The sequence below is a fragment of the Ruditapes philippinarum genome, unplaced genomic scaffold (assembly GCF_026571515.1).
Source record: "Ruditapes philippinarum isolate M1 unplaced genomic scaffold, ASM2657151v2 ctg2426_1_1_1_1, whole genome shotgun sequence".
Classification (NCBI taxonomy): Eukaryota; Metazoa; Mollusca; class Bivalvia; order Venerida; family Veneridae; genus Ruditapes; species Ruditapes philippinarum.
The window spans coordinates 100,046-125,341 of NW_026855841.1; the positions used below are offsets into that span (position 1 = coordinate 100,046).

The 25,296-nt window shown below is 31.7% G+C and overlaps 2 protein-coding genes and 1 long non-coding RNA gene across 3 annotated transcripts; 2 read left to right on the forward strand and 1 right to left on the reverse strand.

The window, feature by feature from the left end:
- Positions 1-303: 303 nt before the first annotated feature.
- On the reverse strand, positions 304-10,089 carry LOC132744574 (ragulator complex protein LAMTOR1-like). Its single transcript, XM_060733331.1, has 6 exons — positions 9,932-10,089; positions 5,976-6,046; positions 5,384-5,473; positions 4,796-4,873; positions 3,572-3,701; positions 304-2,986 (listed from the first exon to the last, which is right to left on the reverse strand). The coding sequence occupies exons 1-6, from the start codon at positions 9,977-9,979 to the stop codon at positions 2,894-2,896; spliced, it is 510 nt and encodes a 169-aa protein (XP_060589314.1). The 5' UTR covers positions 9,980-10,089; the 3' UTR covers positions 304-2,893.
- Positions 10,090-10,202: 113 nt separating this feature from the next.
- LOC132744573 (probable asparagine--tRNA ligase, mitochondrial) lies at positions 10,203-24,002 on the forward strand. Its single transcript, XM_060733330.1, has 12 exons — positions 10,203-10,390; positions 11,781-11,890; positions 12,467-12,587; positions 13,429-13,569; positions 14,925-15,005; positions 15,263-15,390; positions 19,136-19,268; positions 19,509-19,648; positions 20,007-20,073; positions 20,909-21,040; positions 22,020-22,144; positions 22,927-24,002. Exons 1-12 carry the CDS (start codon positions 10,232-10,234, stop codon positions 23,069-23,071), a joined length of 1,482 nt encoding a protein of 493 aa, XP_060589313.1. The 5' UTR covers positions 10,203-10,231; the 3' UTR covers positions 23,072-24,002.
- On the forward strand, positions 15,664-17,564 carry LOC132744575 (uncharacterized). The gene is made up of 2 exons (XR_009627720.1): positions 15,664-17,127; positions 17,274-17,564. It is a non-coding gene; the product is annotated as an uncharacterized LOC132744575 (long non-coding RNA).
- Positions 24,003-25,296: the final 1,294 nt, after the last annotated feature.

The window sequence follows — 25,296 nt, forward strand, 5'->3', positions numbered from 1 at the left end:
TCCTTTTGTATCAAAGTATAACATTTGAAAAAATTTTCGATTTTTTTTCTTACGCATGTATGAGATTTTGTAACAAAGACATTGTTTAATAAAACAACAGTGACTTTAACATTGTGAAGCTAAAAACTTATCCATTGTTCAACATAATAAAACAAGAATCCTATCTAACGTTAGTGTTAAACTCCAGCTATATTTAAAGTGTACAAAGCTATATCTTCAAAATATATTGTTTTAGTTCTAAAATAACTCCAATATGACTGTATGAAGGAAACATGTTGATATTTTTTCTTAAAGCAAAGACCCATGCACGAAATCATTGCTGAACGGGTAAAACACTGTTTTAAACTGCAGAATAAAATTTTGTTCTCTACTGTTAACATATAATATTCATGTGCATTAAATAATAGGAAACATTCTATGTTACAATTCTTTTGGGAACTGACAATGAGATTATGGAAACAACTATTTCTACTGTTTTTAAATTTTATAAAAATATTTCAATAGATATAGCTTCATACCCTTTAATGTAAACCGTATTTTGAACAAAAGTGCATTTTCATAATGGCGATATCATCTTAAAATTTGTATAACACACAAAATATCTAGCAATCTAGCAAAACAGCCCATTTTAAACTCCCATACAAAAATAATAATGTAAGACAAAAATTAAAATGCTGACATTAAACTCTGAAATCTTACAGGATCGATCATTTTCTGTGATACTAGGCAATAAAATATTAATGACTTATTTGGCTGGATGTTTATACAAAGTGCATGGGTACAGAATAAATCTATCAACAATGAAATTAACATTTTAGCATACAAAAAAACATGATTAAAGAGTAGTTTTATAAGGAAAATATAAACATAGGTTGAAGTCTTGCTTTAAATGTAAGAATTTAAGCTGCCTTTAATATATTTCACTGAATATTATTATATTCATTATGATAACTTGCTTAAAGACAAGTGTTTTTCTTCAACTCAAAGGCTTACATTAAACATCATTTATTACAAAGGATCATGTACATCCATAAAAAGAATACCCTCTGAATGATTTTTACGTAAAACATTGACTTTGTCATATAGGTAATCAGTTCTGCAGGTGAATTGATACTGAAAGATACTTTTAGGTATCTGCAAATATAATTTCAATATACACTTTATGCAACATTCTAGCCAAGACAAATAAATTAAATCATTATGTTTTCACCTGACATATATATTGATTGAGAGATTAACAACAGCACTGCATGTGGTGTTAAGACTCGTCTGTTAAAAATTCCAACTTAAAATGTTATGTCCCATAACTCCAAACATAAAGCTTTAAGAATAATGCCCCTTGTCTAACAATTGCACATTGTCATGATAACCAAGTATTTTATGTTTCATGTTGATAACTTTTGAAATATTTCAAAAAAAGGGCTACATTCAAGCTTTTGCATGATGGCAACGATGACCACCACACCGCAACAATCACATTAGCTGGACTTTTTCTTGAAACAGACATGGTAAAAATAAGAAAACAAATAGTGTTGGTCTCTCCAACACAGTTTTTGTTTTAAAAAATATTTCTTGGGTACTCTTTGTTTTTATTTTTTGTTTGACTGCACACCTATAGATGAATGTAATATAATGCCAAATGTTGGTTTACGTCACAGGCACCATTACCGACTGTAGTTATCTCTCTTGATAACAAACTATAATAATGAGTATTTTAAATTATAGAAAGAATAAAAAACACACACAGGTAACTTAAACAAGTAACAAACATACAGAATATTTGATAAAATAATTCACATAAACAAAAAGCATAGATACCACCATCAAATCATTCTATAAACTTGAACTGAAACAAAATATGTAAGGAAACTTACAAAACTTATTCTTTGAAACTTATTCTATCAAATCAAGATTATTCCTACAAAATGTATTTGTTCTAAATATTGAAAAAAAATAAAAAAATTTCAGATTGGAATGTGAGTTTTAAAAAATAATTTGAGCCGCGTCACGACAAAACCAACGTAATGGGTTTGCAACCAGCATGGATCCAGATCAGCCTGCGAATCAGCGCAGTCTGATCAGAATCCATGCTGCTCACTTACGACCCGTATAACAAGTATAGAAACTGATAGCGAACAGCATAGATCCTGATCAGACTGCGCGGATGTGCTGGATCCATGCTGGTCGCAAACGCATTACGTTGGTTTTGTCGTGACGCGGCTCATATTATGAATCAATCCAAAAGTTTATTTTACAACGAAATGACGAAAATTCAGCAAAATAAATGGATACAAGTTTACACAAGCAAAAAGTGCAAGTGCAGGTCGAGTTAAAGTTTGCATCAGAAATGAAAATATTGATATGAATAAGCAGTGACTGATATTACTATATCAAATCATCATCTCACATTGTTAAGTTAAATATATATATTTAAGCTATTACTTTTTCTTTATTCCTCACAAATTTGACATTTTTCTTTATTATATAGTTAAATGTATTATAGCAACACTGCTACATATATTTAACTAAATTTCTACAGATGATTTCATAGTTTTTCATTTCAAAGATTTGCAATAAGTTTTACAAATACATGAGACCTGTAGCATTTTCAAACATTTATGGCAAGACTTAATGATTTTTTTAAAGTTAAACAGCATTCGTACAAGCTTTTGATATTCATTCATTCTAAACATAATAATGACAGCAATTTTTCTTTTGATGTATTGGTATAAAAAAACTCCCAAAGAAACAAAAGGACATTTCATGATAAAGTATTGAAAATGTAAATCACATTTAACGAATGAGAACATTGTTGAATGATCTCACACCCTCTTACACATATATACACTCAGCCACAACAATTGATATAAATATCCTAGTGTAACACAATGCGTTATGGCACACCAAACGGAACTACCAAGTCCTCTTTATGTTCCACTTTTACTTCTTTACATGCTTGCGATGCTTTCAATGCCGCTGACGTAATCTGTAACATCAACGTGACAAATGGTAGAATAAAATACTGCATGAAAACATCACGATATACATGGACTCTAAAATTTGCTTGCTTTTATTATTATTTTAAAAGGTTTATTTGTTACAAATTAATCATGACTATATACCTCAGGACAATCAAAACATATTGGACTTTCAGTAGTATATAAACAAAGAATTTTTGAAAACATTTTGTCATCAAAGCCATGTAGTTGAACAAATATACTTTCACTTTACCAAATTTAAAAAGAGAGAAGAAATTTTGTTCACAATGATACAGGTTTTTACCCCACCTTACATGGTATATTTGCAAGGTCATATGAGCATGTAAATGTCTTCCCTTGAATCCTCTATGCTGCTATAAATCGAGACAAGCTGTGTGACATCATTTTTGTGATGTAATCATATATTGAAAAAGTGTTCAAAAGCCGTTTGCTCAAACATATATAAGTCTTCAGAATTATATGGCAGGTCAGTACGAAATATAAAATTTGCAGATAATTTTTTTATAATGTCATAATCAGAACCCAACAGTGGAGGATTATTATTCATAGATGATGTAGAAAACTGTACTCACCAGTTCTATATCAGCTAGGGATATAGGTTGAGATGCGAGGACTATTTGTGGAGCATTTACACCATTTGGTAACGGCATTTTATATTGTCTTCCTCGTCCAGTACTGGATAGCACCATATTTACTCTATTGCTGTCATAGGAAATATAAAATGTTAAAATCATTAATACAATTTCTCACAATTTCACAAATACAACAAAGTATTCTTTGAAAAAATGAACATTCTATCAGTTTGAACATATTTGATAATTTCAAAGTATGATTACAAATTATGCAATTTGTTATTGTTGGTATAATTAATACAAAATCATAGTATTGATATTACAAGTATATATTATATTTTACTTTCAAAACTACATGTATTGCTGTTTTATTTCTATGTCATCAGAAATGCTAACTTTTTATTTCTCAAAAGCTTTTTATCTTTTGCCTTCTGTCACCGTTTTTGAAACAAGTACTTATTGGTAGATTATGCATTTTTGCATTTTGTGTTTTGGCAATTTGTACAGTTATAGTGGACTAGTGGTTAAGTATAATATGAAAGTCAAAATGCCACTTTGTTTACATTTTGCTACCTTTATGACAAATGAGCCGTGTCATGACAAAATCAACATAATGGGTTTGCATCCGCGCAGTCTGATCAGGATCCATGCTGTTCGCTTACTTACCCTATTACAAGTAGAGAAACTGATAGCGAACAGCATGGATCCTGATCAGACTGCACGGATGCGCAGGCTGGTCTGGATCCATGCTGGTCGCAAACGCACTATGTTGGTTTTGTCTTGACACGGCTCAAATTATTTCACTTCCAGCACTAATCTATCCTGGTCATAAGTACTAAAGATGCTCTTAATCCATTATAACAACACTATAAAACACGTGTACATGTTATTATTCTTCTCAAAAGAATATTTTATATATTCATTTCTAAGGCATAACAGGGATATAAAATTGGTACAGTATTTTGCAAACTTTACTTTTCAAAGACATAAAATAGATAATTCCTTAAATCTGTACAGGTAGATAGTGCTTATCTAGGAGCATGCACTCAAAATGTTTGGAAGTTATATGTTGAAAGACTTCCAGGATGTTTAGGTCAAGGTAAAAATTGTGTGAGAAACCGATAGATGGGCAGAGAAATAAACAGACGTACCGAAAACTATATGCCCTTTAAGTGTTACTAATTAGAGGGTATGAAAATCAAGATGACAAAATGACTAACTTACCTATATTGTCTTGCTTTATCATGGTATTCATGTTGCTCTAATCCCCTTCCTTCTGCTGCCGATACATCCACTGTATCACTAATAACAACAACAACAAAATTATTTCACAATTGATATAGCAAGAAAAATAATAGACACAAGCATTGACTATTGCTTTTTTTAAGCCTAAAAAAAATATACATGTAGTCTACAATTCCGGCAAACCATTATACATGTAAAAACCCATAGAAACAAAACTGCCTATGACTGGTTAAAATTATTGTAGTAAAAGAAATTTAACTGACTAGGACAGCCAGATGAGTTCAGGAACATTTTTATACCCACAGCCAACATTCAACATTATACAATTTTTACAAATAACAAAATAATAATGTAGGATATTGTAGGATACATGAAGAATTTTGACAAGTTAAGATGACCACTATGATGGATTATTTATAACCTGTCAAAATAATTATAACGAATTTGTAATGCCACACAATTGCTTTTTTAATTTTGTAAATGAAATTCATTCCATAACTATGCAGCAGCCATGTTATCAGATAACTAATATCCTCCACTGAATAAATAAAGTTTTATGAAATATACCTAGCAGTTTTATGTAATATTCTCGACAAAGCTGACCGCTCATCACCTTCAGGAGTGGGTTCTGGAACTTTTGGTATTGTCTGTGATTCTCTGATCAAAATAACCAGCAATTTCAATAATAGTTACATAACAAGAATAATATCTTCTAAGTTATAACTTATTCATGAATTATCTCATCACAAAAATGATATATTATAGGAAGAATTATAGAAATAATTTTACTTCTACATTTTCTTTATTCATGATAACACCTACTTATAGCCTGGTCAACAGGACAGCTACATATACATGTAGCAATTTAAATCAAATTTAATTCAAATAAAACTAAATTAAACCCTTTCATGGTAAGAATGACAGATATACATTTGCAATTAAGCCATTGTAAATAACTTTAAGGTAGGTAATCATAGATTCAAACGTATAATAAACAAGAAGTATTGTATATTTACAGTCATTAAATGTTGTTTATTTACATTGCTTATAATGCAATTTATTTATAACAAATTTCTATGAATCCAGTATCTAAAGTTACTGTTTTAAAATCATAAAAATAAGAAAGAAATAGTGAAAGAAAACAGTAAAGACTGGATACCTGAAATGTTGATTTGTGGACTGGCCGTGATTTGGTGTTATCAATGGATCATTTTCTGTCGGACCATCTGCCTGAAATATCCATTTTTATATCTTTAAGCTAATCCAGTTACCTTAGAAATCATGTAAGGCTACACAAATTTACTCATCCGCTCCTAGTTACACCGGTAACAGTATAAGAAATTTACATGTAAATCCAAATTACAATACATAACTTGTTTGTTGGTATAAGGTATTATTTGCGTTTTCCTGTAGTGATCTTCAGGATGAGAACATATTGCAGCACGATGAGAAGAAATTCTTAGGACAAGTTGCTAATGAAAAATTTGTTGAACCCCAGCATTTTCTCCAATCAGTGCATGTAATACAATAGTTAACATCCACTTCTCATACAATGTATGGCAAACTAGTCAAATCGGCCCCAAGTCAGATCGGCCCCAAAATTAGTCAATTGGGCCTCAAAATTAGTCAAATCGGCCACACAACAATTTTAAAAAGTCAAATCGGCCCCAAAACTAATCAAATCGGCCCCAAAACTAGTCAAATAGGCCTCACAACTAGTCAAATTGGCCCTAAAGTTATTTTTATGATAAATCCTATTTTGGTTAAAATAATGTTATTCGCCAAAAAATACAAGGTTATTAACTGAGAATTGTACTTTAACATAAATGTACCAATTAAAAATAATTCATTACAAAATTGAGACAGTTTTGATGCTAGTGATAATTGTTATTAATGTAATTATGCAGGTGTGCTATGGTTGTTGATTGATTTCTACATTTAATTTCAATTAAATATCTGAACATTTAAAGGTTGGTCTACATTTTGAAGATAAATAATAATGTGAAAAACAAACAATTATCACGTGTCTTTAATCAATTCAGTCATTGTCTCAAATAATCATGCATTGAATTCGGCTTTTTAAACAAACAATTTTGCGTGAAGTGAATTTAATCAGTTATGTATAAAAAGGTTGATTTTTTTAGCAACAGTCAAAAATGTATTTACTAATTTTCTAAATGCATTTTATTAATAGAGTAGTTTTTAATTTAAATTATAGTTTATTGATAATAATAAATAGAGATGTAATGCTACTGGATTAACGAATGATTGATGCAATAAACGATAATTAAGTGTGAACAACGTGCTACCTGATTAAACGTGACGGTACAAAATTATGTGATGTTCAAACTTAATTTGATTTGTCGCACATGAGTGGATATAGGAACAGGCAGACAATATAGATATCATATATGAATGTATAATTTGATATTAAATTGATGACCATCATATATAAACGAATACGAATACCAAACTTAAATTCTCAAACTGTCCCTTTAAAAAAATCGGTATATAATTATGTGAATATAACTGCTTGAATTTATTATATCATGATTTCTTGGTGCATGCATTATAATAAATATACATGTATTATATAATACCCATCATCTCAACATACATATGTATGTTGCAGTGCTACAGATAAGCAGCGTATCTGCGTAATTACCCAATAATTTTGACCAATTTACCCAAATAAAATAAAATCTTTGCGTAATAAAAACGCAAATCAAAATATCAGTACCCAATTTGTTTTGATACTCTAGCGTATTTTCAATATCTTGGACCATAATTCACCTAGCAAAAACTGCCAAACAAATCCGAAAGTAGCCTGTTTCCCTTTCTGTACTTTCGTTTTCTATTTGTTAACCGGGAACAATTGAGTAGACTGGTTATATTAAAGATATTTTTCGCGGAAAAGCTTTATATACTTATGAGAGATAACTAAATAGCAGTCCAGACTGAGGTTTATTTACTTTCTGCTTCAACAAAATGGCGAAACGGGGCTGATAAAAATTAATTATTTCAATGCAGTCTAACAAAATATTTGGTTATTTTACCGAACCAGATGTTGTAAAAAATTTGTTAAATGAACTTTTTAGACAATGTTTGTTTACAGTCTTTGTGTATATTGTTTCCGAGATCCTGGACACTATTTTGACCGATGCAAATCTATGCAAACCAATAAATTTTTCATTGATACCCAATTTTGTTTCTGTGTTACCCAATTGCTTGTCAAGTCCAGGGGTAAATACCCAATTAACTCAAAAGCTTATCTGTAGCTCTGTATGTTGAGATGATGGGTATTATGCCCCAGTCAGAAATAAAGTATATGTTCTGTTCTGTTATGATTATTTTGTCCGAAAAATACTTATTTTTAGAGATATCCATCCAATTAAAGAGTGAGACGTTTAATCAGGTAGCATGTTGTTCACACTTTAAATTAGCTGTTTATTAGTTACACGTGTCCGACACATCTGAATAAATTATATATTTAATCAATATAAATTTAATTTCTTTCAATTAAAAAACTATAAAAGAACTATAAAAGAAATTATGTCACCAACAACTTAAGACATCCACGTTTTAGACTGTGGTATCTTTAAAGCTGAAGTAATCACATTTAATCAAAAAATGAGTAATTCTACTTACCTTGATTCCATCTCTGTGTATAAAATCATAATTAACAAAATTGAAAAAGTCTTAGTATAATTATAAAAAAAACATATATATTAAACTCTTGATAAAAATGACTTCAAATGAATATAATAAATTCAATTGATTATTATAATTATGTTTTGTTCTTGTTTTCTATGTAATCCATTGTTTGTCATTTGGTATTCCCATCCACACGATTGTTTTTTATCAACATTTAAAAAATAAGAAAATGAATCATGAATTAAGAAAAAAAAAATGGGGCCGATCTGACTTGAGGCCGATTTCACTTGGGGCCGATTTGACTATTTTGTGGCCGATCTGACTTGGGGCCGATTTGACTGTAATTCCAAATTATGTATGCCATAAATTTGCAGTTTTGTAAATTATTTATTGTTGTCGTTTTATTTTAAGTTATTGTTTTCTGATAACAAAAATATGAAATAAAAAATAAAACAATATATAATTTAATGATAAAACCTTTACTGAATGAACAAGATGAATACAGAAGGAATACTGGATGTTTTCTGTATAACGGACAGAGGGCGGAAAATATATTTCCGGCTGTCAGATGCCCCTCTGACGGCATCACAGTGGTACTGGCTAACAGCAGGCAGTGATTTTTCGCCTTATAACAAAGGCTGCTAATAGGCTACATCTCATGTAAATTTCACTGTTTCAGTTAATCTTACCATTCACTGGATTCAGTAAGGCCCCCACGATTACACGTTTAAACGGGTTCGTTTCGATTTTCATTCCTAAACGTTTACGATATTGTCTACCGTTTAATCGAAATGACCGTATTGTCTTACAAAATTTCTTAATCATTGCCTGTAATCATGGATTTTATCAATTCTAGTGGTTTATTCCAAAGTAAACAAACGGAAAATATGTGTTTACAACCCTCCACACAGCATTACGGTGCAAAATTGCTCGTGACATAATACATTTTTGGTAAAAAATGGGGTTACAATGCAAAAAATGTATGCTGACTCAATCATGATGAGCCCTGCACATTCTTTATTTGTACATGTATAAAAATAGAAAGATAGACATCATTTGGCGACTTAAATACATGGTGTGTATAGTACATAGAGGTACCACCGTTTAAACGGTATCGTTTCGGTTCTTAGCAATCCTGTAAACGTTTACAAAAAATTGTAAACGTGGGAGCCTTACCATTCAGACGGTCCCGCAAACCAGGAAATATTCTTGAGAATTAAAAAGCTAATTTCACAGTAATTTTGACTCACAAAATAACTAAAACATTCCAGTCTTTCCACTGACATAAAACTATATTCAAAAGAATGTTAACTGATATATTTGTAAACATTTCTTTAAAGAAAAGTGCAATAAAAATAGGATATATCTTTATCCGAATATGTTTATAAAGAATATCCGGATACTATGCCATTTATACAATAAAACACTTTCATAGATTATCACCATCTTTGAAAAACTTACATCATAGTCTTTAGGCGGACCGTTTAAACAACTTTCGCAACACCCCATATTGAGTGACAAACTATCAAATCATCATTTAAAAGGGTTGTTGACATTCACAAACGGAAGCTCACATGACCGGCCTATTCACGGACTGAATAACTTATACTTATTTATGTCTTGTAAAAAAAAAGAAGACTTGACAAGCATCAAGTTTTGATCTATTAAAACACCCGATCTTCAGCATATCAAAATTGATTTATTTGATAGTTTCTAAGATTTCTTTTTTAATAAATAAATATTAAGTGCTGAACTACAAACATGTCAGCGCCCATGAAAACGAAAATGCAATCAACTTTATTCAAATTAAATATTTGGCAAAGATTGTGTTCATATAGATGTTATTCAACACTTAAGAAGAACATTAATGATATACTTAACCAGTCATGTGAAAATGGAAAGTTGCCAGTTTCAACTGAGGTAATAATTCATTGAATCTAGAAACTTTTGACAGTAACTACCACAGGGGGCCCACACAGTGTTTGGATGGTATATACTGCTTGATAGTGACCTTAAAATGAGATTTTAGTCATAACCTTATAATATGTATATAAAGACTATATTGTGGTAACTACAGAAGTCAGACAGTGCAAGCTTAGATCAGGGAATCCATGCATGGATAGACTCCTTGTTTTAAATCATGGAAAGTGGTTAATTTTTATTTTAGAGTAAACAGAACATTTTAAACTAAGAAAACATGGTCATGGTCATGTTTGCAAGACATGAAATATGGAAATGAAAGTAAAAAAATTCCAGTGAATAAAAACAGAAAAATCGCTAAGGCCATCCTTAAAAAAATGTTTGTTTGCAGTAACGCGACCGACTCACAAAATTTGCCCCTACTCAAATTTTTTTTTCATGGTCCGGATAAAAAAAATATTTTTTTTTAATCAGAAAATTATGCCTTGTGCTTTGTTTTCATTCTTTTAAAGGTTAATAGAAGAAATAAAATGTAGGTCTTATTAAATTAGAATTCAGTTATCAATTTATTAATTGTTACCAGACTATCAAAGCAATTTTGAAATTCTATGTTTATTTGGGAGTACAGTTCACTAAAAAAAAAAAAAAAAAAAAAATCGACCTACCTTCCCACCTTCAAAATTCTGGGTCGGGTTACTGCAAACAAACATTTTTTTAGGGATGGCCTAAAAGTGCATATTTATTGAAAAGTTATGTCCAGTCTCTGTGGCAAAACTGATATTACCAGTGTAACCATCCTTGGATACCCACTGCTGAAACATCAACAGTTATCTGACAGCTGTAGGATATTTGGCCGATATCAGGTTGAGTCAGAGGTGTATGAAGGACAACTACTTATGAATTTCATTGCTTGCCTCTGTTTTCATGAGGCAATTAAAACCAATCAAACTTCTTGTTCTATACGACATCCAGTATTACAGACAAAATTGTGGCAACCAATTAAATTCAGCTGTGAAAAGTTCAATAATAGAGACATGAACCATTTCCTGCAAAAAAAGCATATAAAATTTACTGTTACTGATAGATTTTACCTTCGCCTTTGAAGGGTACAAATTTTTTGTGAAACGAGATTTCATTGGTTGATATTTTTTGCACCTGTTACTGTATATCAATGCAAATCGATTAATTTTACGCACAGCTTGATAACATTTAATTTTTTAACCGATGCTGATGCATTGTTATGTACAAATGTGATTATTTCTTTGCAGCTATATACAGATAGACAGATAGTTACGATTAGCAACAACTCTGTGCAAAAATGAAGAAATTTCTTTTGAAGCATTTTGTTAAAACCAACAAACTGAATTGAAAATATTTTATTTGATTTCAGGGTTGGATAAAATCATTAAGAAAGCAAAAGAAGTTCACATTCTTTCATTTGAATGATGGCTCAAGCAGTACAAGTCTTCAAGTTGTAATTGATTCACAGCTATGTGACAGGTTGCACTTTTTATTTACGCCAAGATCTTTTTAAATATAATGATATAGAATTAAAGGAGAAAGAATAGTTTCTCAATAATTCAAAGGGACCACCATTTCCACATACAAAGATATTTAATCAGCTAAATCATTTTATGATTAACTTTTTTATCAACAAAATATTCATTAAAAAAGGATATCGAGATGAATTAAAAAACAAAACATTAAACTCAAAACAAAACTGTTTTCAATTAGTACAAAAATTTTAGTAACTATTTTATTTAAGGAATACTTGACCTTAAAGTAATGATTTTATTTGAGGAATACTTGACCTTAAAGTAATGATTTATTAAACGTATTTGACCATACATTAAAACTTACAAAAAAAATCATTTATTATACACCTAAATTAAATAGAGTTGCTATTTCACAGTTTATATTTTGTAAACATTTTTATGTACTTTTATGTCTATTGAATGAGTTACTCATCTGTGTCACAAGAGCCCTATGACTTTTCTACATGTAACACTCAGTTTAGTCTTGAACTACATTTTGTAAATAGGTCTTGTGTGATGTATTGTCACACTTATTTTGCAGGTTGATATCAACTGGTTGTAGTGTACATGTTGAGGGTGACCTTGTCAAAAGTCATGGTCAAGGTCAAGCAGTAGAGGTTCAAGCTTCTAGTGTCAGGGTTATTGGACAATGTGATAATGATGTTAGTATGAAACTTCATGTATTATTCTACTGTTTCAACCTGTGAATGAATATTTGTAATGGACTGACCCTACTTAGTTTATAAGTAAATTATGAGATTTCAGTTTCAAAAGTATAAGATTGATTAGCCATGACAGTACAGAGCCAGTCATTTGCAAATTAATGCTGCTATTTGCCAGTTCAGCAAATGGTAAAAAACAACAAAAAAAACCCCAAAAAACAAAACAAAACAAAACAAAAAATACACACACAGACATAAAAATACAAAAGTTAAACAAAAATGAAAAATCATGCCTCATTATAGCTGAATTGAAAATTTACCCTCAATAACTGCTGATAAATGCAGACAAAAGTTGAAAAAGTGTGATTGCTTACAGCTATTAGTGTCATTTCGACGTTCAATTGTTGATCACATGCTGGGAGATTATCTCTACACTCAAGAGAGTAAATAGCTTGAGCAATTTTAGGTACTTCTTTGCTTTGTATATAAACTTTGTAGTGGCAGAATGTCACTGACTTCAAAACATATGCCCCTCAGGCTCACTGTAGCGGATTTGAATCCTGCCAGTGACTTTGGATTCTATCATGTATGAGAGCTATCAAGCTTCCATACAGAATGTTGATGTTTCTACTCGGGCTTGTGACTGAATAATTTGCGGAGGAGTACCTGAGGTTTTTCTCCACCAGGAAAGCAGGAATGTTGCTATATAACCTTTTAATGTTACCCAATCCACCCCAGCCCTGCCCCCATACATTTATTGCTTAATGATATGGTTGCCAAACAAAATCTGTATACATGTACATGTATTCTGTTTACATGTACATGTATATTTCAATTACAGGAATACCCACTGAAGGCAAAGAGTAATTATACAGTAGAATATACTAGGCAACTTCTTCATCTTCGACCTAGGACAGAACATCACAGTAACCTACTCAAGCTTAGAAATACAGCCTCTATGGCTGTCCATAAATACTTCCAGGTGATCTGCTTGTCAGTTTTTGTCTTATATATGTATAATAATTGCTACATTTGAACCTGATAACTTGTTCTGTTTATAATTGAATTGAAATGCATGTCAAGTACAAGGGAAAATGTTTTGATTTTGTGAAAAAGATTCTTTAAGTTTGATTAAATTTGGTGGTATTATAATAGATTGTTGAAAAAACATGAAAATGCCCCTATTGGAAGCAAAAAAACAGTTTTATTATCTTACATTGGTCAGTCTGTATATAGGATTGTTAATGTCTGTTAGATTGACCTTTAGTTGGATAATGTGATAACTAGGAAACAGTTTAACATATAGTGGTCACATGTTATTATTGTTATTTTAAGCAGAGAAGCTCTTTTATTTTGGACCATAGTAAGTCCTTGAGCCACTGTCTGTTTGAAGTGCACAATCACAATCAATTTGCACTCACTGTGACCCAGAATAAAAGAGAATCTCTCCTGAAACATAACAGGCTGTCATGAAAGGCATGCATTTGTATATTCGTAACAAGAGACAAAAATGCTTATGACACAATTACCTTGGTCCACCCACAAGTCATATTGATGCACATCTATGTTTTACGAAAAAATTGAAAACATTGTTTATGACTTAATCAATTTGTAAATAAATGGTTTTGATTATAATTGCCAGGTTAAGATATGTTAAAAACATTACGATAGACCATCTTGATTTTGTTTTCTGGATCATGTTATGGTACCACAACTGTATGTATTATGTTTCCGGATCATGTTTTGATATCTCAACTGTATGTATTTCGTTTCCGGATCATGTTTGGGTATCACAACTTTATGTATTATGTTCCCAGATCATGTTTTGATATCACAACTGTATGTTTTATGTTTCCGGATCATCTTTTGATATCTCAACTGTATGTATTTTGTTTGTGGATCATGTTTTGATATCTCAACTGTATGTATTATGTTTGTGGATCATGTTTTGATATCTCAACTGTATGTATTTTGTTTCTGGATCATGTTTTGATATCTCAACTGTAGGTATTATGTTTCGGGATCATGTTTTGATATCTCAACTGTATGTATTTTGTTTCTGGATCATGTTTTGATATCTCAACTGTATGTATTATGTATCATGTTTTGATATCTCAACTGTATGTATTATGTATCATGTTTTGATATCTCAACTGTATGTATTATTGTTGTGGATCATGTTTTGATATCACAACTTTATGTATTATGTTTCCAGATCATGTTTTGATATCACAACTGTATGTATTTTCTTTATGGATCATGTTTTGATATCACAACTGTATGTATAATGTTTCCGGATCATGTTTTGATATCACAACTGTATGTTTTATGTTTCAGGATCAAGGCTATCTGTTCATACATACACCAATTATATCTTCTAATGACTGTGAAGGGGCTGGAGAAACTTTTTCTGTTGAGGTGAAAAAACTTTCAATAGACAACGCAGTTAATCTTCGTTGTTGCTGAAAATATCACAATATAAGAAATCTATGAATTTCATTCAAGCATTATTTATTGTAGAAAGTACAACTTTTAATGCAGAAAGAATTACTTTAGATGAATTTGGAGTTATTTTTTCAGTTCATATTTTATGAAACTGTATAAGTACAAATATTTTATGAAACTGTATAAGTACAAAGAAAGTCTTTCAATATAATGCTTGTTTATTTTTGTAGACAGATGTATCAAAATTACCTATACAAGAAGACAAACCAGAACAGACCAATCAAGATAGTAAATCTTTCTTTGGACATCCTGCTTACCTGACAGTATCTGGCCAGCTGCATTTAGAAGCAGCAACAGGGTTAGTTAATCATTTATTTTGTTGTTATTTGTAAACATGGCTAATATACATGTAAACCTCAATGACTCTGCCTTGTCATTGTTGTTTAATTGATGAAGTAAGTATATTCATGTAACAACTTTGTATTTTTGTTATTATGTTAAACATACATGTATATACAATTTATGAAATTTGAAGTTGTAATGATTAAAAAAATCATTAAATGATTCTGTGAAAAGTACCTTTAAAGACATCATATCATTTGACGTCTTGTCCATTATGTTTTTTATGCTCCCCGAAAAAATTTTGGGGGAGCATATAGTCGCCGCCTTGTCCGTCCGTCCGTCTGTCCGCACTACCGAATAGGGATAGGGGGCCATCTAACTGTAAACAGAACAAAAGAGAACAATAGAGTTCATTCCGTAACAATAGAGTAAGGGGCCATTGGCCCTCTATTAAACAATAGAAAATAACAAAAGAAATGGCCCCTTATTCCATTCCAATTATTCCCCTTTGTTTATTTTTACACTTTGAAGTTTGTCAGGGACATAACTCTAAAAGTATAAGAGGTATCAACATGAAACTTTGTAGGTAGATAGATCTCATTGAGTAGGTGTGCAGTGCACAAGAACCGTAACTCTGCCTTGCCTAATTTTTGAATTATTCCCCTTTGTTTATTTTTACACTTTGAAGTTTGTCCGGGACATAACTCTAAAAGTATAAGAGGTATCAACATGAAACTTTGTAGGTAGATAGATCTCATTGAGTAGGTGTGCAGTGCACAAGAACTGTAACTCTGGCTTGCCTAATTTTTGAATTATCCCCCTTTGTTATATGCCCGAAAGAATTTCGGACATATTATGTTATACCCCCTGGCGTCCGTCCGTCCGTCTGTCCGTCCGTCCGTCCGTCCGTCCGTCCGTCTGTTAGCAATTTGGTTTCCGGAGCATAACTTAAGTTCCATTTGGCCCACAATATTCAAACTTCATAGGAAGATTGTCCATATTGGGTAGAAGACCCCTATTGATTTTGGGGTCATAAGGTCAAAGGTCAAGGTCACTATGACCTTAAAACTGAAAACAGTTTCCGGAGCATAACTTAAGTTCCATTTGGCCTACAGTGTTCAAACTTCATAGGATGATTGTCCATATTGGGTAAAAGACCCCTATTGATTTTGGGGTCACAAGGTCAAAGGTCAAGGTCACTATGACCTTAAAACTGAAAACAGTTTCCGGAGCATAACTTAAGTTCCATTTGGCCCACAGTGTTCAAACTTCATAGGATGATTGTCCATATTGGGTAGAAGACCCCTATTGATTTTGGGGTCAAAGGTCAAGGTCACTATGACATTAAAACTGAAAACAGTTTCCGGAGCATAACTTAAGTTCCATTTGTCCTACAGTGTTCAAACTTCATAGGATGATTGTCCATATTTGGTAGAAGACCCCTATAGGTTTTGGGGTCACAGGTCAAAGGTCAAGGTCACTATGACCTTAAAACTGAAAACAGTTTCCGGAGCATAACTTAAGTTCCATTTGGCCCACAGTGTTCAAACTTCATAGGATGATTGTCCATATTGGGTAGAAGACCCCTAGTGATTTTGGGGTCATAAGGTCAAAGGTCAAGGTCACTATGACCTTAAAACTGAAAACAGTTTCCGGAGCATAACTTAAGTTCCATTTGGCCTACAGTGTTCAAACTTCATAGGATGATTGTCCATATTGGGTAGAAGACCCCTATTGATTTTGGGGTCACAAGGTCAAAGGTCAAGGTCACTATTACTTAGAAATTGAAAACAGTTTCTTGAGCATGACTTTAGTTCCATTTAGCCCACAATATTCAAACTTTATAGGATGATTGTCCATATTGGGTAGAAGACCCCTATTGATTTTGGGGGTCACAAGGTCAAGGTCACTATTACCTAAAAACTGAAAACAGTTTTCGGAATATAACTTAAGTATCATTTGGCCTACTGTGTTTAAACTTCATAGTATGATTGTCCATATTGGGTAAAAGACCGCTAATGATTTTGGGGTCACAAGGTCAAAGGTCAAGGTCACTTTTACCTTAGAATTGAAAACAGTTTCTGGGGCATAACTTAAAGTTCCATTTGGACCACAATATTGAAACTTCAAAGGAGGATTGTTATTTGAAGGAGGTAATACTTTATTTTAGTCCCATGTCTTACAAATGCTTCATCTTTACTAAAAAAAAAAACAACACTTTCGGGCATATAATGCTCCGCCTAGCGGTGCTCTTGTTTATTTTACACTTTGAAGTTTGTCCGGGACATAACTCTAAAAGTATAAGAGGTATCAACATGAAACTTTGTAGGTAGATAGATCTCATTGAGTAGGTGTGCAGTGCACAAGAACCGTAACTCTGCCTTGCCTAATTTTTGAATTATTCCCCTTCGTTTATTTTACACTTTTGAAGTTTGTCCGGGACATAACTCTAAAAGTATAAGAGGTATCAACATGAAACTGTGTAGGTAGATAGAGCTCATTGAGTAGGTGTGCAGTGCACAAGAACCGTAACTCTGCCTTGCCTAATTTTTGAATTATCCCCCTTTGTTTATTTTACACTTTGAAATTTGTCCGGGACATAACTTTGAAACAACAAGAGGTATCAACATGAAAATATGTAGGTAGATAGATCTCATTGAGTAGGTGTGCAGTGCATAAGAACTGTAACTCTGCCTTGCCTAATTTTTGAATTATCCCCCTTTGTTTATTTTACACTTTGAACTTTGTCCAGGACATAACTCTAAAACTATAATAGGTATCAACATGAAACTTTGTAGGTAGATAGATCTCATTGAGTAGGTGTGCAGTAAACAAGAACCTTAACTCTGTTTTGCCTAATTTTTTAATTATCCCCCTTTGTTTATTTTTACACTTTGAACTTTGTCCGGGACTTTACTCTAAATGTATAAGAGATATCAACATGAAACTTTGTAGGTAGATAGATCTCATTGAGTAAGTTTGCAGTGCACAAGAACTGTAACACTGTCTTGCCTACTTTTGGAGTTATTGCCCTTTGTTCATTTTGACACTTTGAACTTTGTCCAAGGCATTACTCTAAAATTATAAGAGATATCAACATGAAACTTTGTAGATAGATAGGTCTCATTGGGTGGAAGTGCAGTGTTAAGAATCATTACTCTGCCTTGCCTTATTTTGAAGTAATTGCCCTTTGTTTATTTTTACTTTTTGACTTTTGTCCGTGACATAACTTTAAAACTATAAGAGATATCAACATGAAACTTTGTAGGTAGCTAGATATAATTTGATAGAACTGCAATGCTTAAAGAACCTAAACAAAGCCTGGTCTAATTTTGGAGTTATTGCCCTTTGTTCATTTTTACACTTTGAATTTTACCCGGGACATAACTCTGATATCATCAGGAAACTTTATAGATAGATAGATCTCATTGAATAGAAGTGCAGTGCAAAAAAACATAACTCCGCTTTGCCTTATTTTGGAGTTTTTTGCCCTTTGTTCATTTTTTTTATACTTTCCTGTGTCCAGAACCTTCTCGGGGAGCATCACCCGGTTCAACCGGTTCTTGTATTATTTGAATTCTAAGTAAGTTTATATGAAAATCATGTGATAAAAATTTAGGTTGAAGTCATATTTATATTGTATTGTTGTTAGTGTCTCTGTTATTGTGAAATTATGTTTGAAAAGGCATTTATGTTTTATTAACTTATCTTGTTTTACTGAAGATAATATTTTACTATGTCTTGTGTGGTGTTATTTTCAGTGCATTTAGAAAAGTATATAACTTTGGTCCAACATTTAGAGCAGAGAATTCAGTAGGCAGACATCATTTAGCAGAGTTTTACATGATAGAAGCGGAACTTGCTTTTACAGAGACACTTGAAGATATAATGAAGGTAATGTTAGTTTTACATGACAGTATAACAGGTTAAAATAAAGTCTTTTTTGTTTTATTGTGAAAACTCATTGTGTTTTAATAGTAGTAAATATATTGTAATAAATGTAAAAAATTAACTAATTTAAGCAAGCTTAATGCACTTCTTGGTTTAATTTCCATCTATACCAGGTTGAGTTTTTGTTGTGATTTTAATATTTATGTATGGATGATGTCTCATTTATTGTATAAAATGTTACAGGAAATGGAAAGTCTGGTAAAGCACACATGTTACACTATGATAGACAGTCATGAGAGTATAGTAGACTATTTCTGGAAATTGTCGAGTCATTCTGAACAAAAGTCTATATCTACTAGACTTATTGAATCAAACTTTATAAGGTAAATATTTTTGTGTTAACTATAACCTTTAGTTTACTAATAACGTAGTCACTTATATGATTCTGGGTAATCTCAGCAAGCTCCTTTGTCAGAGGTAAAAATTATTTTTGGACTTGCATAAATTCTTTCCTATATTGTTATAGAAGTATATAGTTTTCTGTGAATTGTGATTTTTTTCTTTTTCAAGAGCAGTAAATGATACAGTCTTGTTGGACTGTATAGATGTATAAGCTTATCTGACTGTACTGATCACATAGTTGATATTATAACTTACATTTTGCAAATTTGAGTATAAGTTTGAAAAATGATGTTGTACTCTATGCATGTTTACTAATTATTGGTTGTTATTTTATTCAAGGATGACATATTCAGAAGCTATCAAAGTATTGGAAAGAAAAAATGATATATTTAAGTTTAAAGCTTATGTGAGTATATTAAAGTTTTTCTACATATTTTCATTTCCATTTTTTTTGACCTCAATATAAAATTTTGATAGATCTAAGAAGATTAAATACCTTGATTTTATGAATACTATACACAACATCACTCATTCCGCGTCATCACTTATTTCACGGTAATGGCATATTTTCATGCGACAAGTGTTAAAATTTGTCAGAATTGACATATTTTATTCAAAGACCTAAACAACAAAGTTTTTGTGCAAAATATTTTAAATCTCTAGATTTTTACGTAAAACAGAACAACATTTTACAAACTTCTGCAAAAAGCAACTGTAATCCATTAAATTTGTGCATACGTCTGAAACAATCATCGTTTTCATAATGTTCTTGTTTGTTGAAAAAACAAATGTTAAGTTACAAAGTAAAGATACTTTTAATATTTAAAATTAAGCAAAATAACATGTAGAAATTTTAACTGAAACATGAAAAAACTGTCATAAAACACCATTACCATGATTTAAATGATGATATACTGTTTTCAAAATGGCCGACATATGGTCTCGTCTGGCCCATTTAAAATGTTTTTGACTGAATATATTGTTGTTTCCTTGTGTCATACAGCAGAAAATACCTATATGTTACAGCTTATGACAATTTTTGTACCATAAGTTTCATGCGTTGTATTCTTTCTTGTTTCAAAGCCTTAAATACCTTGATCTAAGAGGAGCACAGTATAAATCATAACACCCATATTTGAATGTCTAATATCTCCTTTTATAATTTTTGAAATTTGTTAGAAAATAAAATGTTGTCAAAGTTTCTTTTGAAATTATGTTTCCTATGTTTTTATATATAACAGTGGGGTTGTGATCTACAAAAAGAACATGAGAAGTATCTGGTGAAACATTGCAACAATGTTCCTGTATTTGTTACAGATTTCCCAGCCTCCCTTAAACCATTTTATGCTAGAAGAAACAGTGAGGAAAATACAGTGAGTTTAACTTTAGACACTACTCGTACTTTGTTGAAATTACTCGTAGAGTACAGAAATATGTGAGATAATTTGAAAATGAACTCTCAAGAACAAAAATGGAGAGCTGTGGCCTGATGTTTAAGGTGTATGCTTTTCATCCCTGGAATCATTGGGTTTGATCCCTGCTGGGGGTCACGAACATGTTTCCTCATATGACACCAGTACGAGTCTCCAGAGTGGTACAAATATGTTGAAAGCTTTAACAATCAAACTTGAATAAAAAAATGTTTAAACTAAAAGCAAACACTTAAAATCCAATTACTTATCTTCAACCCTTTCATAATGCTCCCCTTAAACACATTTTCAAGGCAATATTTGGTCGCTGGTTTTCTGTTGGTCCTACTGTAACAATATTGTTCCTGCTGTAACACATACTTACTGTTTTCATGCCATTTCTGTTTGACTTGCCGTTTCTGGTGCCTATAATACTTATTGACTGATTATTATTATATATGTATATAAGATATTTGTTATGTAGGTACCATATATAGACTCTTATCTTTAGATGAGATTTGAAATCCATGTTGTCAAAATAAATGTTATCAAAGATAAAAAAGATTTGTCTAAATTGGCCACCAATATTCATATTTTATCTTTTATGCAATATTTATGGTGTTGTGTCTTAAAAAATAAATATAGCAATGCACTTGCTAAAAACTTGAAAATTATGTATGATTGAGTTATAAATATATGCTGGCCAAGTGATTAGGATCTCTTGACTTTCAACCATCTGCTGCATGGTACATTGGTATGAGTCCATGGCAGCCATTTCTGTACAGGGCTAACGGTCTACTTAGGTGACAACTAATGCCTTAAAATGACTTTTCCTTTCTCAGTCAGAAAATCTTGTAGGGAAGTTGTAAATGACTATTTAAGTGTTGTTAAATAAAATTATGAAACTAACAAATTAATATTTAACATATTGATGTTAACACAGGTAGCTGCTGTAGATTTACTGGTACCGGAAGTTGGTGAGCTGTTTGGAGGGAGTCTTAGAGAAGAAAGATATGACATAATCAAGTCAAGATTAGATGATCTACAACTAACAGAATCTTATCAATGGTAAATATTTTTCTGACAAACTTTGTATGTCATGCCAATAGGTTAAAGAAAAAAATCTTGCAAATAGGACACAAAGGAAGATTTCTTCAAAGTTAGTTTTAGCAGATAACAAATTCAAATTTCATATCAATAATTGTAACAGGGTTTTGGTTTATGGCTTACAAAAGTTTTGCCATGACTGTGATTGATTGATATTTGACATAATATTGGATAATAAATGTACATTGCAGTTATCTTGACTCTGCACGTTATATATTAGCTGAAGGTTTATATTAATAATAAGTACTTAAGACTATTTTGTGATCTGAAGATCTTCTATATTGACAAAAAAATTGTATAATTTCCCTCAGAGAAAGCCATGTACTCCATCAATTTAGGTTTCTGCAAAAAAAACAACAACAAACATTTAATTTGTTTTGCAACATTTTATTACCTTTTCATTGAATCAGTTCTGTTTTGCTATTTCTGTTGCTTTCAACAGTACTTTCTTTCATTTTATAATGATCATGAATTATGTAAAAAATTAACATGACTTTCATATACTATTAGATCATTGGCATCAAAATGTATCTTGTGTAGTTAACATTTATTCATCACAAGGCTATTTTTGGGGACCCAACTGGGAAACACTGCAATAGGTGTGAGGGTTTGGGGTCATAACCATCTCATACCTTACATTTGCTTTATGTACACAATATTATTTCATCATACACATCAAATAAACATTTATTCTCAACTATGTTCCTCTTATAAAATTCGACGAACGTTTTATATATATTCAGGTATCTTGATTTAAGAAGATATGGCAGTGTAACACATGGTGGATTTGGAATGGGCTTTGAGAGACTTCTTCAGTGTTTTCTAGGAATAAATTCTATAAAAGACACTATACCTTTTCCTCGATGGATCCATCATTGCTCATTATGATCCAGTATTAATTTAACTTACATTATCATATTAACTTACTATAGACATGGTATCTTGCCTGCAATTAACATTGACATGTATCAGTACTGAAACATGTTATTAATTTATTAAATGTATAATATGCTAGATCTGTAACATATAAGTATGTCCCAATCATTTGCCTTGGCTCCTGTCAGGGATCATAAGCTGAAACAAGAATACAATCCCCTGAACTGATTAAAAAGTGTGTAACAATCATTGATGATTACTTTGATCAATCTTTATTGTTAATTTATTATAATAATAATCGTGTTACAAAAATCTAGTAAATATATGTATTGTTTTTAACTTTATTTTAAAATATTGAAAGATGTTCATAGATGTAGTGTGTCAAATGATTTTCCAAGTTAATTTTCAAATTGAAATCTTAATTGTTGATAATTGCAATTATATTTGTGTATGTTTATGAAAGCTATATATGCAGAGACTACATAGTGTTGTGTTGAATCTCATTTTATGTTCAAACTTTAGATAAATAAGATAAATAATTATATACAGAAAAATATATGTAATATGTTTTCATTTTTAAACTTCGCTTCAAAAGGAAGGTGGTATTAGTTTAGTTGAAACATAATTGATTGTACTGAAAATTTGAAGCTTACTATGATATTTCAACTATTTTCCAATCCGTCTCATCGATTCCTTTGAGAAGCATTGGGATTGTCTATACCCAAGTACTGCTCGAACCCACAAAAATAACTACTCCGTTTTTAGCTCGACTATTTGAAGGATATGGAGAGCTATCGTACTTAACCAGACGTTGGCGTCACTGTCACTGTTTGATAAGATTTCCGTTTCCAAAACTACCGGAGGGAAACTTTCTTTACTTGTTTGATAGCATAATAGGTCACTTTTCCAGGCTCATAACTTTAAAATGAATTTTGACGGAATAATAGCCCTTTATGAAAATTCTACATTATCTAAGTTCTTGTTTTACTATCAAACACTAATAGTAGTCGAGCATGCTGTCCTACTGACAGCTGTTGTTGCTTAATTAAATGGAGAATTATATAAAGAGCAACAACTGTTTTTGTCAATAGTTAATAGTTCAAAAGGCAAGTTCACCTCGACACATCGTACAGTGCAATACCAAACCTAAGTAATGTATAATTTTTTTTATATAAATGTGTAGCGAATGTTGCCACCATAATTTGCCAGGTAAGTGAACAGTATTTCTCTTTAAATTTTAAAACGAAGACAAACTAGACCTATCACTGAAGGTGATTAATACCCCCACCAGCAACTTTGACTTTTTGAAAAAAAAGTAGTCTGAAGAAAAATTTGAACACAAACTATCAACTGTGTACAAAGAAATATTTCAATTAATTGTAATCGCAACTGCGGTCTCGATATAAGCTTGCTATACACCAAGTTTGATTACAATATCTCATTCCTAACTCTAGTTATTGTCCGGAAACAATTTTTCTATTTTTAGTAACACTTTAACGGTGACCTTGACCCTAGGGAGTCGAAATGCAATACCAACCCAGGTCTTCATATAAGCTTCCTATACACCAAATTAGATTACAATATCTCATTCCTAACTCTAGTTATTGTCCAAAAACTATTTTTCTATTTTTCCTAACGGTGACCTTGACCCCAGCGTGCCCAAATGCAATACCAACCAATGTCTTCATATAAGCTTGTTATACACTAAGTTTCATAACAATATCTTATTCCTATCTCTAGTTATTGTCCGGAAACAATTTTTCTTTTTTTAGTAACACTTTAACGGTGACCTTGACCCTAGGGAGTCGAAATGCAATACCAACCCAGGCGACTTCATATAAGCTTCCTATACACCAAATTAGATTACAATATCTCATTCCTAACTCTAGTAATAGTCAGAAAACCATTTTTCTATTTTTCCTTACGGTGACCTTGACCTTGACCCCAGGGGGCCTAGATGCAATACCAACCCAGGTCTTCATATAAGCTTGCTATTCATCAATTTTGATTACAGTATCTCATTCCTAAGTCAAGTTATTGTCCGGAAACCATTTTTCGTAACGGTGACCTTGACCTTAACCCCAGGGAGTCCAAATGCAATACCAACCCAGGTCTTCATATAAGCTTGCTATAGGCCAAGTTTGATAACAGTATCTCATTCCTAAGTCAAGTTATTGTCCGGAAACAATTTTTCTATTTTTAGTAACGGTGACCTTGACCTTGACCCCAAGGGGCCC